The 16,549-nt window shown below is 48.3% G+C and overlaps 1 protein-coding gene across 2 annotated transcripts in view; it reads left to right on the top strand.

Annotated features, from left to right (window-relative positions):
• Positions 1-761: 761 nt before the first annotated feature.
• Positions 762-16,549, top strand: part of SEPTIN12 (septin 12) — a 72,512-nt gene continuing 56,724 nt past the window's right edge. Inside the window, exons 1-2 of one of the 2 annotated variants that reach the window (XM_028705772.2) lie at positions 762-871; positions 995-1,132. In XM_028705772.2, coding sequence (XP_028561605.2) covers positions 1,078-1,132 — 55 coding nt within the window. In that variant the 5' untranslated portion in view covers positions 762-871; positions 995-1,077. Of the gene's footprint in view, positions 872-994; positions 1,133-12,080; positions 12,106-16,549 lie in introns of those variants that run through there. The other variant, XM_028705773.2, reaches the window with a different exon arrangement.

Below are 16,549 nucleotides of genomic sequence, written 5' to 3' on the forward strand. Positions count from 1 at the left end.
GCCACCCTCCAAAATGAAACTCTTCTATATTTCTGGGACAGGATGCTTTTCTCAGTGGTGCCTACTCACACCTTTAGTTGCCTGTCACGGGGCATATGACCCAGTCGACCCTATCACGGTGTGGGTGTGGGTTAGGGTTGCCACGTTTCCTCTCTGGCTCTGCTCCTCTGCTTTTAAGAGCTGCCCTGGCATACAGCTCTGCAAACTCGTTCTATGGCGTTCTCTCTCTCTCTCTCTCTCTCTCTCTCTCTCTCTCTCTCTCTCTCTCTCTCTCTCTGTGTGTGTGTGTGTGTGTGTGTGTGTGTAAAAGTGTCACCTGCTCAACTTCTCTTTTGTAGGCCTGCTGCTTAAAAGCGCAGGAGCGGAGCTCATAAGAAAAAATTGGCAACCTTTGTTGGAAACGGGCCAGTCGTGTGCAGCTGCAGCTGGAGGAGCTGGTGGCCTCAGTGGCTGAGGCTGGTGAACCCTATAAAAATAAGCAAACAGGGAGCGCTCTGGCCCAGCGCAGCTGCCTTTTGCAGCTTCTCTAAAGCGGTAGACCCACCTCCTTCTCTCCCCCTCGCCACCCCTTTCCTCTCTCCCTCTGTCTTCTTCCTTGCCTGCCAAAAGCAGCTCGGAGTCGAGGCTGGCGTCCCCTCCACCCCAGCCCGTCCCCTCCCTCCCTTCTCCACTTTCTCCCCTCCCCTCGTCTCCTCTTTCCCCCACAAGGAAAGCACAGGCAAGCCCGTTCAGCCAATGTGATCCCCGGAAGGGTTTAGCTGGGGGTGGGGTGGGGAGGGGGCTTTCTGGGGTGGGGGGTGGAGAGAGAGAAGGAAAGTCAGTCTCTTTCCTCTTGCACTCTCTTTCTGAAGTAGAAGCTCAGTGTCTGGAGGTGAGTGTGGGTGCCGCAAAGCCTGAGAACTGGGGAAGAAATAATAATAATAATGATAATAATGCTGCCCCAACACACACCCCTTTCCCCACGATCCCAGTTCTCTTTTCTTTTTCTTTGCAGAGAGGAGGCAGTTCTGGCTACACACGAGGACTGAGCCGGCCACCCTCCTCGTCCCAGGACCAAGCCGCCTGCCTGAAGGCAAGATGTCCCAGCTGTCTGTCAAAGAACATCTGGATGGGATTCTCTCTGACTTTGAAGGTAGGGCCAAGGGACCCAGGCGTCCGGGCAAAGAAGTGTCACTCTCTCGCCCTCCCCATCCATATGGTTCCTGCTAAGAGGGGGCAGGTTACAGTTCCAGAAGGCAGGGGGGTGCCTCGCTTTCCTGGAAAACTTGCAAGAGAGTGAAAGAGAGAGATGCACCAAATGTTAAAGTGTGGGTGGTGGCAGATCTGGGTCTGTGAAATCCAGGAAACTTGGTGCTATAAGCTTGGTGCTATTTCTAATCCTCTTTTCAGAGGAGGAAGTTACCAAAGCAAACCTGCTGGAGTTTGGTGCTTAATTTATTTTTAAAAAGAGAAAAGTTGGGTGAAAGTTGACCGCACAGTCACACCCTGGGCTGTGTGTAACCATGATTTTGCAGGAGTGCAGAATGCCGTATCGGGCGCTGGAAACAGCCACCTGCGCATTTCCATATTCTATAAGGTTTCTAGTCCTCATGCCTGCAAAGATATCATTGAAAGTGTGTGGATAGAATAATATTTCAAGTGGATGTGTGGGTGTGTGCTTTGGAGCCCTTTATAGATCCTCCCCTCCCCTCTACTCCTGGTGCTTACAAAATCAGACAAAATTATGCAAACCAGTATACATTATCCCAAGATGCAAATTGCATAAATTGTGTAGGATACAAATTTCAGCTTTCTTGGTGTAGAATTTGGACACCGTGTTCAAATGTGTTAAATGTAGAGTGCACGGTCTCCTGGTCAAAATCCAAAGCTGCCCTCTACTGAGCCAATATTCTCTACACTGACTGGCAGCAGCTCTCTAGCGTCTCCAACAGAGGATGGGGCTTTCCCTGCGGGAACTATGTTAAAAAAAAAAAAAAAAAGGTTATTTGGGTACTCCAGTCAGAGTTCAGATTTGCTCATTTAGCAAGCCAGTGAAACAGGGACTCGGACAGAACCAGCGGTAAACACCGCAGACTCAAGATTGCAGTTGAAACGAATCAGTCGGTTTATTGATGTGCGGTGCTTCATTCAAAGCATCTTATCTTCACATGGAAGATAATGACATTCTGAACTCTGAATCAGATACAACCACATAATGCAATATAGAGTTGGGATTGCATGAGAATAGCATTATAGTAGCGCTAACAAAACAAGCCATCAGACTCTGCTATCTGCTATCCTAACTGAAGATTTGGACCCCTGATGTTCTCTAGCCCATCACACCGTGTCATGGAATTTCTACGTTCCGTAGCATATTCTCATTTCTGTGTTTTGCAACATACTTAGCGTTTTGGAATAAAGTTCATGGTTACCCAGCCAGCTGGGGGTTGGGGTGGGGGAATCACGTGAAGAAGAACTGAACAGATTCCAAGCAGAGAGAGGCAGAGGCAGATTCCTCTGAACATATTTTATATTAATCAGGAAGAGGAATAGGAGGCTGGAATTTTCCACCATTCATGTCAATCTCAATGTGCATGTAGGTGAACCCCCTTTTAAAGACAGACCAAGGTTGAGGAACCTATTTCAGCTGAAGGTGCCATTCCTTTCTGGACAACCACCCCAGGGCTTCATACCAGTGGTGGGTGGGGCTAAAGGCAAAAGTAGGCGGAGCAATGGATGTTAATTTTTACGTTTGTGTTTGCGTCTAAGAAGCTGGCCGGTTGCTTGCTCTGAATGGGGTTGTACCTTCTCGTATAGGAGGGCAGCAGGTGGTCAGTCTGGGAATTGATTCTGGACATAGCCTTTGTCCTCTGAGACTATAGGGAGGGGTGCTGGAGAATTTTGATGGAAATGGAAGCGAAAGCTGCCAGTATTTGCTTATTCATCCCATGACTGAAATGGAGATCAGACCAGTGAAAACAATTGGTTGTTGGTGTTGATGATCTGCAACAGATACATAATGATTGCATTGCACTAAAATGAATGGTGTGGCATAAGAATGCAATTAATTACATAAAATTCTGCCACAGCAGACAGTAAGATGAGTTTGTTGGAAGCCAGGCTTCAGAGGAATGGAAACAGCCTTTAAATGTGAACTGAATTGAATTTCTTCCCTAGACCTGGTTGTGCTCACGTCCTACTTGGGGTATCTGGTTGGCCACTGTGAGAACAGAGTGCTGGACTAGAGGGCCTTTGGCCTGATCTGGCAACCAGGATCTTCTGGTGGTCTTCCTCCCATCTGCCCTTGTACCATCTCGCTCCCCTTCCCACAGCTTGACTTGGCTCAGCGCCAGGTGTCTAGATTGAAAGCTTTCGAGCAGAGACCTTGTCTTCCCATGCTAGCTAAAGCACCGTGCACATACAGAGTTCCATAGGGATAAATGCATATAATACTTGGGAACACCATGTTGTATGGTTGGTGCATCTAGCTCGGTATCGTCTAGACCAACCGACACCAGTTCTCCAGGGTTTCAGAGCGGGTTCTTTTCTGGAGATGTTGGAGATTGAAGGTTGCATCCGACATTCCCTTGTGGACAACCTTCTGGAAGCCCGCAGCAGATAGGCCACACAGGTAGGCCAGAGATAAAAGTGGGCGGGGCAAAGAATACAATAATAATAAATAATATTTTTTTATTTATACCCTGCCCTCCCCGACAGGGGCTCAGGGCGGCTAACACCAGTACAATTTAAAATGCAGCCTCATTTTAATAATAGCCCATAGATCAAAGCCATAAGGGGAGGGAAACATAAGGGTCAGACTGAGTCCAAACCAAAGGCCAGGTGGAACAGCTCTGTCTTGCAGGCCCTGCGGAAAGATCCCACAGGGCCCTAGTCTCTTGTGACAGTGTGTTCCATCAAGCTAGGGCCAGAACTGAAAAGGCCCTGGCCCTAGTTGAGACAATTCTTCCGTCTGTACAGTGTGCTACATTCAGCCATGCAAATGTCAAGAGGTTCCTCCATGTGCTCTTGCTTCTCTACCCAGGCAAGCAAGAGGCATTGTCCCAGCTAACCACTCAAGGAAGGACCATGAGCAGAGATGGGTGTGACCCGTGGGTTCCCCCCTCCCCACCAAAACTGCACAATACTCAGTATAGATCCAGTGGAATTAATTCACTGAAAGCTAGCTATGCTCCAGCTCCACTGTCGGAGGCAACGTACCAGTTGCTGGAATTCACAAGTGGGGAGACACTGTTCCTCTGCCCAGGTCCAGTTTGCAGACTTCCCATTGGACACTGAGATCAGGATGCTAGATCAGATGGGCCTGACGCTTTTCAGCTCATTAGTTTCAGCAGGTCTACTCTGAGTTTGATGCCTTAGTTTGATTCAGCCTTGAACTTGGAATCTTCTGCTTGCAAAGCAAAGTCTCCACCATTGAGCTATGGCCTCTCCCATAACTGGATGATGAAGATAATGATTATGATTCCCTAAATGATGATGATCCCCAGGGCTGTCTCATCCATTGTCACGATCTCAGCCGAGCCTTTGGCTTTGTCGAAAGCAGCAAAGTCAGGCTTAAACCTCTGCAAATATAGAGTGAGTGTGCATTAATCAGAAGAAAATTTGGCCTGGTGAGTGTGTGAAATATATGATGCCTCTGTGTACTTTAATGTGTTTGCATAAGGGATTTCGATATGCCAAGGGCCCTTTGGGTGTGTACTTTAAAGATGGAATTTGTGAAAAACTCCTGCAGTAGAATCCCACCCCTAACCACCTCCGTTTTCTTGCTTCCACCGTTCCTGAAAAAAATATATTCTCCCCACCTCTCTTTGGCCCAGATGAAAATGAGCTCTGCCCAACCCAAATATCAGGGACCATCGCCCTCTGCCCATCTTGATCAATCAGATATTTGGGCACCTGTGTTGGAAATACCCACATGAGTTGGGCGAAAGGACTTCTTCACACAGCACATAGCTGGACTCTGGAATTCAATCCCACCAGGAGTGATGGCTATTCACTTGGATGGCTTCTCAGAGGATTAGCTGAAGCTGTAGAGGCTACGTCTACCAGGGGCTACTGGTCATGGTGGCTAGATGTTCTTTCTTCCCTTTCAGAGGCACTCCAAAATGGCATTTACTGGGAACCACAAGTGGGGAGCCGGCTGTTGCATTCAGGTCCTGCCTACAGACTCCCCATAGGCATCACCATGAAAACAGGATGCTGGGTTTGATGCCCCATTGGCCTGATCCTGCTGGCTATGAGATATAAAACCATGCTAGTCAGTCAGTGCAGGCAGAACTGAGGGAGGCAGATCAACAGTTGGACTCTGTGTAGAGACTTGGTGAATCAGCCCATTTTGGTTCCTCACCTTTTCCCAATCTTAAATTCAGTTTTCCACATTTCCACAGCAGTTTGAAATTTATTTGTTTTTTTATATAGTCCTAATGAAAATTAATCAGCACTTCAGTGCAGACTTCCTCTAATACACCCATTTGTATATGCAGTTTTGACTAAGTGTTAATCCACAATTACTTTTCCTCCACTTTTTCCAGGCATGGTCCACAAGTTATATCTCTGTCTGGGTGTGCTTTTTCCCCTCCAAAGCTTTCCTTGCAAAAACCTGCTCTTTAGAGCTCAATCAGAGCAAACAGCAATATGCAGAAAAGCCAAATTGACATTTGCTCCGATTCAGCTTTACTGAGCAGGTTTTTGTGGGGAAAGCTCGGTTGGGGGGGGGGCACTAAAACACAAAGCATTAAACCTCAGCCTGGAAAGAGTGGAGGAAAAAGTATGGATAAGCCCAAATACCTGCAAAGCAATATCCCCTAATATAATTCATTTTTGTATGTTAGTTTCAGAACTATGTGCATGTTCTGTGCACATTTTACCTTAGCATATGTACATTCATATGCATTGCTGGAGAGCTGCATTGCAAAATTTGGAGGGGAGTGAATTTCAAAAGATAGCTGAGTTTAGGTTTTGTGTCTCATTTTGGAAAGTGCAAATTAGGTACGTTTTCCTTTGTAAATGAGCTGAATCAAATTTCTCCCCCGTCCCTAACTTAGTGCAAGGCATTTTCTTAAGGGGGACTAGACGTGATAATTACGTAGAACCTCCTCATTTCAAGGCAGTATATCTTTGAGTTCCTGAAACCGGGTAGACCGGCTACTTTCATGCTGTGCCTGTTTGATCTCTGGAATCATCTGGTTGTCTACTTTGGGAGACAAGATATGTGTGACTAGATGGACTTTAGGTCTCCGTGAAGCAGGAACAAGTGTGGCCTAGAGAGAGTTCTGAGGGCCGGATAGGAAGGTCTAGAGGGCTGTATTCAGCTCCCAGGACTGAACTTCCCTACCCTGATATAGCTATTAATGGGATGGAATGGAACCTCGAGAGCCAGCATGGTGTAGTGGTTTGAGTGTCAGACCAGGACCTGGGAGACCAGGGTTCAAATCCCCCCTTCGCCATGAAATTCACTGGGTGACCTTGGGCCTCTCAGCCTAACCTACCTCACAGGGTTGTTGTGGGAGTTAAACTGGGAGAGGGAGAGCCATATATACCACCTAGAGCTCCTTGGGGGGAAATAAATACTGCTTGGCACAATAATAATAAATAATAATAAAATTTTATTTATATCCCGCCCTCCCCAGCCGAAGCCGGGCTCAGAGCGGCTAACACAACAATTAGACTAGGGCTGCACATACACCATACATTTAAAGATTTCCCCTAAAAAACTCATAATCCTGGGAACTGTAGTTTAAGGCTGCTGGGAATTGTAGCTCCACAAGCAATAAAACTACCGTTTCCAGCATTACTGCATGATTGCTTTAGATGCCTGGTGTGCACACAACCCAAATGACTCCCAAGATCCCTTCCAGCCACATAATTCTACGAAAACCCTTGAACAGAGCAGAGGATTTTGGTCTGGGTTGTTGGCAGTGAGCAACAGTGGTGTGTTTGGCAGGCAGCCACTCTGGAGAGCAGCTGTTTGCACACACTGGGTTGAAACGCAGGTAATTAACCCAGCCCCACCATAGCATTAAGATACCGAATTATCCTGAAGAGTCTCCACAGTGTGTGTTGGGAGGAGGGGGAGACGGCCTGTGTGTGCTCACAGAGAGCCTACAATAACCAGCTTGTCTCTGTTAAGACAGGAAGGGGGGCGAGAGGGAGGGAGTGGGTTAGGGAGAGAGAGAGAGAGAAAGAAGGCAGAAAAGCAAAAGAACAAGCGGCTTCCAATTACCAGCTGTTGCTGTCGCAGTGTCTCCACTTCAGCATTTCACAGATTGTAATTAAGGAAAGTTTTGGAGCGGAGAGAGCGGAGGCTTGCAGGCAGGGCTTCTGCGGTGCTTAGATTACAAGAATTGTTCAGGGCATGGCAAAGCACAGAACAGCAAGCCCTCTTTGAGAGGGGATCCGTGGGTTAGGATGATGGGGGCAGACTCATGGTGAGCATGGCTAGACAAAATGGTTGGAAGGGAACTCCTGAGGTTTCCACACAATAGTCCAAGTATCAAAAATTGTGGAAATAAACAGGAGGCAAAAGGGGATCTGGGGAGGCGTGCAAGTCTACCAATGGGTATCAGCTATGACCATTACCTTGTGCTCAGGTCCTTTTTGTGGACTTCCCAGAAAAGGCATCTTCTTGGCCACTGTGAGGACTAGGCGCTGCACTAGATGGGCTCTTCTTATGATCTTACATGCACACACAAAGTCCAGGGTTGTCACCTTTATTTTCTGGCCCTGCTCCTGTGCCTTTTTCAGCAGGCAGGTGCTTCAGAAGGTAGCAGTTTTTCCTGACATTGAGCAAACGATGGGCAAACCAACCCCAAAGATCAGGGGAATGGAGGAACTCAACCCCTCTCTTCCCACAAACACATTTTAAAAGGCTGTGGAATATTAATCAGCCCAAAGGCCTGGGTTAAGAGGAAGTATGGATAAGCCCATAGCCATGGCCACCAACTTGGATGGCTTTAAGAGAGTGGCGAGACAAATTCACGGAGAATAAGGCTGCCCATGGCTACTAGTCAAAATGGCTACATCCTGTGTCCAAGATCAGAGGCGGCATGCCTCTAAATATCAGCTGCTGCTGAACAACCGGAAAAGTGGACTGTTCTGCTCATGCCCTGCCTGCTGTCTTTCCTTGAAGCTTCCTCCATTGCCAGAGGTCATTTGCCTCTGAATACCAGTCGCTGGGAATCACAAGTGGAGAGAGGCTTCCCTTTGGAGCACCTGACTGGCCACTGTGAGAACAGGATGTTGGACTAGGTGGCTCTGGTAGAGCTCTTCTTGTATTAATCTTTGGTTTTCACCATGGCTACGTGAAAGAGGACAGGCTGTGCCCAACAGGCTCTGATCTAATCTGGGATCTGCTGGAGGAAACAGCTGACTGCCATTTCCCCCAAACACAGGGCTCCGTGGAAGAGTATAGGAAGAGAGGAAGCAGTCAGAACATTGGTTCATCTAGTTCAGTATTCTCTACGGTGATTGGTAGTGGATGGTTTTGGACAGGAATCTCTCCCAGCCCAGCCTGGAAGTGCTGGGGATTGCATCTGGGACCTTCTGCATGGGAGGCTGTTGCTCTGCCTGAGTCTTGTGGCCCCACACTGCAGGGATATAGAATGGTGTTTTCTCAGCCTTCCCCTTCCACAAATGTGCGATATGGTGTCAGAAGTACCACTATCAGATAGTTTCTGGCTATGAGTTAGTGGAGTGCAAAGTGCTTTAAATTGAGCCACCTTTCTCTCCCCTAATTTTTTTTTTTTAATGCAAGATTTTAGTCCTTGGCTGTAAAGGTGTGTTTGAAAGTGTGTGAGTTTTCACCAGGCATTGCCCACACACTTTGAGAAGGCTAGAAGCCGTAGCCCTGAGGACTAAAAAACCTTTCTTCTCAAGAAGCTGAGTTCTGCACCCACTGCATTCTTCTTCTGCATTTTCCTCTGCTCCTGGAGAACTGTGAACACACTTTGCCAGGAGTTTCAAGGAGTGTGTATGTGGGCGATCCCGTTGAGCTGATGTACAGACTTCCTTTCCCCCTGGCTGCTGTGGATCACGGCAACCATGTGGGGGCAGGAAAAGGAGACGGGTTGGGGGAAGCCATCCCATCTAGAAATCCTTGGCTCACCAAGCGCGAGCAAGTGTGTGCGATACTGTTATTGCTTCCAAAGGAATGCACCCACACCTATAATTACTGGCATTAACCTTTCAGCCATCAGTCCTCTCCATTGCTAGGGAAGCCACATTCCAGAGATTGGGTTGCATTCACTGGGTCAGGCCAGAACGAGTGCACAACGACAAGAAATCTCACTTCTGGATGGGTTGCAGAGGAGTAGAGGAATAGCTGCTGTTAAATGCACAATTTCTCGGGGCCAGATTACTGCTACTGATAAAAATAATAATTTATAATAATAATAATAATGTATTATTTATACCCCACCCATCTGGCTGGGCCTTTTTCTGCCCTACCTGTATCAGCTCCAGAAACAGCCTCTGTCACCACACAAGCAGCAGCAGTGGTCATCAATGTAGGGACAGACCAACCATTACTTTTCTGCATCCCAATTCTGTTCCTGAAGATGGTCGGGAAGGATTGCATGGAGAGAAAGAGAGAAAAGCAGCTGTGTTGTTTGTCCGTGGGTGGTGGTGGTTTGAGAGCTCAGTGGCAGAAACATCTGGCCTCTGACAGTGGAGCAGCAGTGGCTGGTGGCCATTGGGAATACTAGGGCAGAAGGTAGAGAGTTCAAGAGGAAGGAAAGCCAGAGCCAGTAACCAGCAGAGGCAGCCCCTGACTGGTTGCAATCAGAAAGGCAGGGGTGGGAAGAGGCTAAAGCTGATGGGGCACTGGCCCCATTTGCCCTCATGGACTAACCTCCAAAGCAGTGGAGGTGCAAAATGGCACTTGAAGAAGGTGCAAAGCAGGGCTGGTGAGCGATGTGACCTGGATAAATTGGGTGCAGACTGGGGATAATCCCAGGAGCATTCAGCTCCTGGGTCTGAGGGTCCCGTTGGAGTATTTCACAGATAAATAAAACAAGAACACCCCAAATACCCACATCTCAGCTCTTGGCCTGTTTTGCTTCCCTCTGCTTTTCTTCACTGACTCACAGCTATATTCATTTCACTCTGCAGTTAGGAACATAGAACAGTGCCTTTATATTGAGTGAGATCACTGGTCCATCTAGTTCAGTATTGCTTGCACTGACTGGTTGCAGCTTTCTGGGGATTGAGACTGGAATCTCTCCAAGCCCAACTTGGGATAGGCCAGGGATTGAACCTGGGTCCTTATGCATGCCAGACAGATGCTCTGTCCCTGAGCCTTGGCTCTTCCCCACCCTGCAATGGAGCTGGGCGGTTGCAGGGTTTAGAAAGGCTGTTTTGGTTGGCGCCCAGTCCTGAGAGGCGGCTGGATTGACACGCACGCTGCGTGAGTGTCCGGCACGAGAGGTTGAGGAGCCCCCTGGCCCTCCAAGTCGGCCTTTTGATTCCGTGTTGACAATGACAAAGTGCTTTGTGCCACCCCCTCTGCCTAGTTCAGGGGTCAGCGCAGAGTCGCCAGGGGCTCGACCTCTGAGGGCAGCGGAGGGCAAAGTGCAGAAATGGATTCCTCTCCTCGCCCCGAGGGAGGTAGTAAATGTTATAGTTTGTGATGGACACTCCAGCCGAGCAGGTAGAGGCAAAGGCAGCTAGAGGAGGGGAACAAAAAGAAAGAAATGGTTTTCTTGACATTCCTACAGGAGAAGGCTTGTAACGCAGTGGTAAGAGCATCTGCTTTGGATGCAGAAGGTCCCAGGTTCAATCCCTGGCATCTCTAGGTCAAGCCAGGAGAGACTCCCTACCTGAGACCCTGGGGAGCTGCTGCCAGTCAGTATAGACAGTATTGGGGTAGATGCACCATAGGTGTTATTCAGCATACTAGAGGGCTGCAGCTGAGTGTTAGGACACCTGCTTTGCATGCAGAAGGTTCTCTGGTGTTCCTATGCTGCTAGGCAAGTAGGAAGCTCCTCCAGACCACCAGACACACAGGGTTGTTTCCAATGTTAGTCCTACTCAGAGTTGGCCCATTAAACTTAATAGTCATTATTAATTTAGATTCAGTGGGTCTAGTCTTGAGTAGAAGTTAGGTACAACACAGAGGAGCTTTTTCCCCAAAAAATCTATTACAAATCACTAACATAAACTTGCTTCAGACGTTCGTTGTTGTCAATTTATCTGGGTTCTTGTAGTCTTTCTTATTTTTTTGCAAAGCCAAGGCTACAATTCTACACGTGCTGGCCTGGGAGCAAGACTCATTCAGCTCATAGATATGGGCAATATTTCTTGTTTGGGGTTGGGTTGTTGTGGTGGGGGCTTGTGGAAGGTGGAAGAAATCTTTGGGTGGGGCCAATAAATTGGAATGGTCCAACTTCAGCTTGGGAGGTTTTAGCTTAGAGAAAAGCCAAGTTAAGAGGAGACACGGTAGAAATTTATGAAATGTACACATGGCATGGAAAAAGTGGATAGAGAAGAGTTTTGCTCCCTCTCTGATAAGCCTAGATCTTGTGCCGATCCATCGGGACAGATAAAAGAAAAGCCTTCATCGTGCAATGCATAGTTAATCTATGGAACTCTCTGCCACAGGAGGCAGCGGTGGACCCAACTTGGATGGCTTTAAAAGAGGGTTAGCCAAATTCATGGACGAGAGGGCTTATCAAAGGCAGCAATGCTTCTGAATACCAGTTGCAGGAAGCCTCAGGAGAGTTGGGTGCTCTTGTGCTCAGATCCTTCCCACAGGCATCTGAGTGGCCATTGTGAGAACAGGATGCTGGACTAGATAGGCCAGCATGCTCTTAGGTTTGCTTTGCCTTCCTGCCTGAGCAAAGCTCCTTCCCTCCTCACCAGGTGGCTGGTTCCTAGGTGAGACCTGGCAGCGCACATTCCAGGCCCAGCCAGTATTCATTTAGCAGCGCCTTGGGCTTGTTGGAGCAAGCTCTCACGCCTGCTTGACTCCAACAGGAAACCCCTCTTGTGCCCTTCCTTCCAGGTGGAACCTCACCTTCTCTTTGATTAGCTTGGAAGATCCACTTTCACCTCCAAAAGCCACAGGGCTGGCGAGGAAGTAGATCAGCTGCAAGGACACCTGCATGTACCTCGGTGAGCCTTCGGTGAGCCTGTCAGGCCAGAGAACCTTCCAGCATATAATTGAACCCATGTGGCTGATGAACTGGGGCAGAGGGGATTCTCTGGGACAGAGATTGCTCCAGAACTGGGAGTGTGTTGGGAATGAGGAGTCTCTGTCCTATCAAGCCAGTGAGTGGGGGAGAGTACAGTGGTACCTCGGGTTAAGAACTTAATTCATTGTGGAGGTCCGTTCTTAACCTGAAACTGTTCTTAACCTGAGGTACCACTTTAGCTAATGGGACCTCCCGCTGCCCCCGCACAATTTCTGTTCTCATCCTGAGGTAAAGTTCTTAACCTGAGGTACCACTGTAGCTTTCAAGAAGGACTGGGGGGCTTGCCAGCTGCTGTTTCCTGCCTCTGCCATCAGTGCTGGTTCTGACTTCTAAAAAGTCTATCGCAGAAAAGTCCAGCGGTGAGTGCTTGCCATTCCTTTAGCACAATTTATTTCATAAAATTTATATACTGCTTGAATGTAAAACAGGAAAAAACTAAAAAGAGTTGCAGTGTTAAAACCACCTCAGTCCACAAAGCTCACTGGATACCCAATAAACTGTAGTAAAAGACGCAAGGAGATAGGATAATAATATATTAAGGATGGAATAACAAATAAAGTGAATAACGCAATAATAACAAAAATAATAGTAGGTAAAGAAGACTGCACACGGGTGGAGGGAAGTACTGGGCTGTGAGGGAGGGAGGTGAAGGGATTAACTGAAATTGTTAAAGATTGGTATAGGACTTAAGAGATTTAAATGTTCATAAAGATTCTGTAAGGAAAGCAGAAAGCAGCAAGAAATATCAAGTAAAGGTATAGGAGAGGAGATCAGTGTAAATGAAAACATGAGACTTACGGTTTTGTTACATATGATTTTATTTTGGAGTTGTCTGTTTATTTTGGAGTTGTTTGTTGTAAAGAATGTATATTATGTGAATAAAATAATAAAGGACCATCAGAGACTGATACTGAAGAAGTAGAACGGGGGAAAATAAATAAATAAATAAACTGTAGTGTATACACAGCCTATGGGACGTGGGTGGCACTGTGGGTTAAACCACAGAGCCTAGGACTTGCCGATCAGAAGGTCGGCGGTTCAAATCCCCGTGACGGGGTGAGCTCCCGTTGCTCGGTTCCTGCTCTGCCAACCTAGCAGTTCAAAAGCACGTCAAAGTGCAAGTAGATAAATAGGTACCGCTCAGGCGGGAAGGTAAACGGTGTTTCCGTGCGCTGCTCTGGTTCGCCAGAAGCGGCTTAGTCATGCTGGCCACATGACCCGGAAGCTGTACGCCGGCTCCCTCAGCCAATAAAGCGAGATGAGCGCTGCAACCCCAGAGTCGGTCACGACTGGACCTAATGGTCAGGGGTCCCTTTACCTTTACCTTTATACACAGCCTAATGTCTCTTTGAAAGGGTCTTAACCAACTTTGCTGCCTTGGGGAATCCTTCTGTTCCTACTGCTGAATGGGACCAATATATCTGCCCCCCAAGTCCGGCCCTGATGGTGCCACTGCCTTCCACAGCCTGGGAGGAAATACATTGCTGGCTTTACTGAAGTTTAGCTGCATCTTCTCCAATCCATTGTTTGTTTAGGGTATGCAGTCCTGTCTCTCCTGCCTGCAGCAGGCAGTGGCATTCCCATCCCCACCAGGGAGAATTCAAGCAGCCTGGCCAAAAAGGCAGCATCACATTTCAGAAGCTGTCAGCGGCGCTGACGGATGGCTGGAGTCCCCTTGGGCTAGGATGCTGGCATCGCCGGACACCAGCTGGCTCTTCAAACACTGCGCCCGGGAAGCCCTGGCGCTTTGAGGGTGTAGCCCTCTCCATCCCTGAGGCTCTGGGTGGCTTGTAATTGGAAAGTGCATACCAAGAGGGCAGCACGTGGGGCTCTTTAGCTTAGAGAAAAGGGCAAGGAGAGGTGATGTGATGGAAGGTTATAGAATTTTGCCTGGCATGGAGGAAGTGGGCAGAGTGGAGTTTTTCTTCCTCTCTCACAGCACTAGAACTCATGGGCGTCCAATGAAGCAAAATGCTGGGAGATTCAAGCCAGACCTCCTTCCTGCAGCGCAGAGTTAGCCTTTGGAACTCCCTCCCACAGGAGGCAGGGATGGTCACCAACCTGGATGGCTTTAAAAGAGGATTAGACAAATTCATGAAGGAGAAGGCTCTCAATGGCTGCCAGATAGGATTGTGATGCTTTGCCTCTGCAGTCAGAGACAGAAATGCTTTTGCACCCCAGCTGCTGGAAATAGCAGGAGGGGACAGGGCTCTTGTGCTTGAGGATTTCCTAGAGGCATCTGGTTGGCCACAGTGAGAACTGCATGCTGGACTAGATCATAGCTGTCAACTTACAGATTTGAAAATAAGGGACCAGCAGCCTCGAAAATAAGGGATCGGCAGCCAAAATAAGGGATTTTCCGGGCACAGGTATGTTCAACTTCTGAGCCCCTCCGAGCCAAAGGCAGAAAGCCCAGCCAGCAGCCGAACAAAGCCTCTTCAATAAGGGACAGCAGCTGGACATGGCGCTGGGATAAGGGACTGTCCCACCAAATAAGGGACGCTTGACAGCTATGGACTAGATGGACCACTGGCCTGATCCAGCAGGTTCTTCTTACGTGGTACATACGCAGCCAATTTTTATTTTAAAGGTAAAGGTACCCCTGCCCGTACGGGCCAGTCGTGTCCGACTCTAGGGTTGTGCGCCCATCTCACTTAAGAGGCCGGGGGCCAGCGCTGTCCGCAGACACTTCCGGGTCACGTGGCCAGCGTGACGAAGCTGCTCTGGCGAGCCAGCACCAGCGCAGCACACGGAAACGCCGTTTACCTTCCCGCTAGAAAGCTGTACCTATTTATCTACTTGCACTTAGGGGTGCTTTCGAACTGCTAGGTGGGCAGGAGCTGGGACCGAAAGACGGGAGCTCACCCCGCCGCGGGGATTCGAACCGCCGACCATGCGATCGGCAAGTCCTAGGCACTGAGGTTTTACCCACAGCGCCACCCGCGTCCCTAATTTTTATTTTACTTTTTACCAAAAAAAAAAAAAAAGCATATTCCCCCTCCGTCTGCCAGAGGTTCCCCATCCCTGGTGAAAAAGATAGGAATCTAGACCTTAGCCATCCCAATCGCCACATGCATTTTTGGCCTCTCCTCTCGCAAACTGCGAACTCTTGTTTGCCCCGGTTGCCCTGGTTAAACTGGGGCAGCCACCAAAGGAGCGAGGAGGGAAACAGTTCAGGGAGCCAGATCTGATTACTCGGGGATGCCTCAGGCAGGATCCTTTACATGCTGCGGCTGGAGGTGAATAAAGCGGTTACTGTGTTGTTGCTACCCCTGCCCCGGGAGGCATTTTGAAGCAGATGACACAGATACGGTATCGCAGGGGAGATAAAACACAGCAAACAATTAGATGCAGGAGATTAGAGGCCTCAGGAGTAGATCCAAGAGTCGACTCTGGTTTCCCCTTTGGGAGATGCTAACAAAACCGTCTGTTTGAAGGAGGCAGCCAATAGGGGAGCCTGCCTGCCTCTTGCCAGCTCTCCCCTCCTCCCTCTAGTTTGCTGAGAGAGCACCTGCTTGCAGAGGGTCCCAGAATCAATTCTCAGCATCTCCAGGTAGGGCTGGGAATCCTCCCTCTCCGAAACCCCGGCGAGCCACTGCCAGTCAGTGTGGAAAATAATGAGCTAGATGGATTGCTGGTCTGTCTCAGTATAAGGCAGCTTATGAATTAATATAGCCCTTGATTCAGAACCATGAAGACTAGATTCTCACTTTACTTTGAGCAAAGGCTCAAAGCGCTAGAGTATTTGCTTTGCATGCAGAAGATCCCAGATTCAATCTCCAGCCACTCTGGATAGAGCTGGGAGAGATTTCCAGCCTTGAAACCCTGAAGAGCTGCTGCCAGTCAGTGTAGACAGTACTGAGCTTGATGGACCAATGGCCTGATTCAGTGTAATGCTGCTCCTCTACATACACACAGAGATAAAAAATGGGGGATATCCAGTTAAGGTCACACCCACAGCACACATTTAAAACTCCCTTATAATCCTTGAATAGTCATGACTTCCCCAAAAGAATATTGCTAAGGGTCCTGGGAACTGTAGTGCCATGAGGGGTCTCATAACAACTCTCATAAACTCTTAACAACCTCAGTTTACAGGGTTCTTTGGGGGAGCTATGGCTGTTCAAGAGCTGCAGTCATATGACAGCTTTTCTTTTACTTGCCAGTGACTCAAATGCTCTTTAGAAGAGGGATCTACTGCTCCAGGTGTGAATGTGGGATGCTTTCTGGCCTCTTAAGTTTCTGCATGAGTCCAAAAGCCTGCAAGACCATAATAATAATAATAATAATAATAATAATAATAATAATAATAATAATAATAATAATAATTTTATTATTTATACCCTGCCCATCTGGCTGGGTCC

The sequence above is a fragment of the Podarcis muralis genome, chromosome 14, assembly GCF_964188315.1.
Source record: "Podarcis muralis chromosome 14, rPodMur119.hap1.1, whole genome shotgun sequence".
Taxonomy (NCBI): Eukaryota; Metazoa; Chordata; class Lepidosauria; order Squamata; family Lacertidae; genus Podarcis; species Podarcis muralis.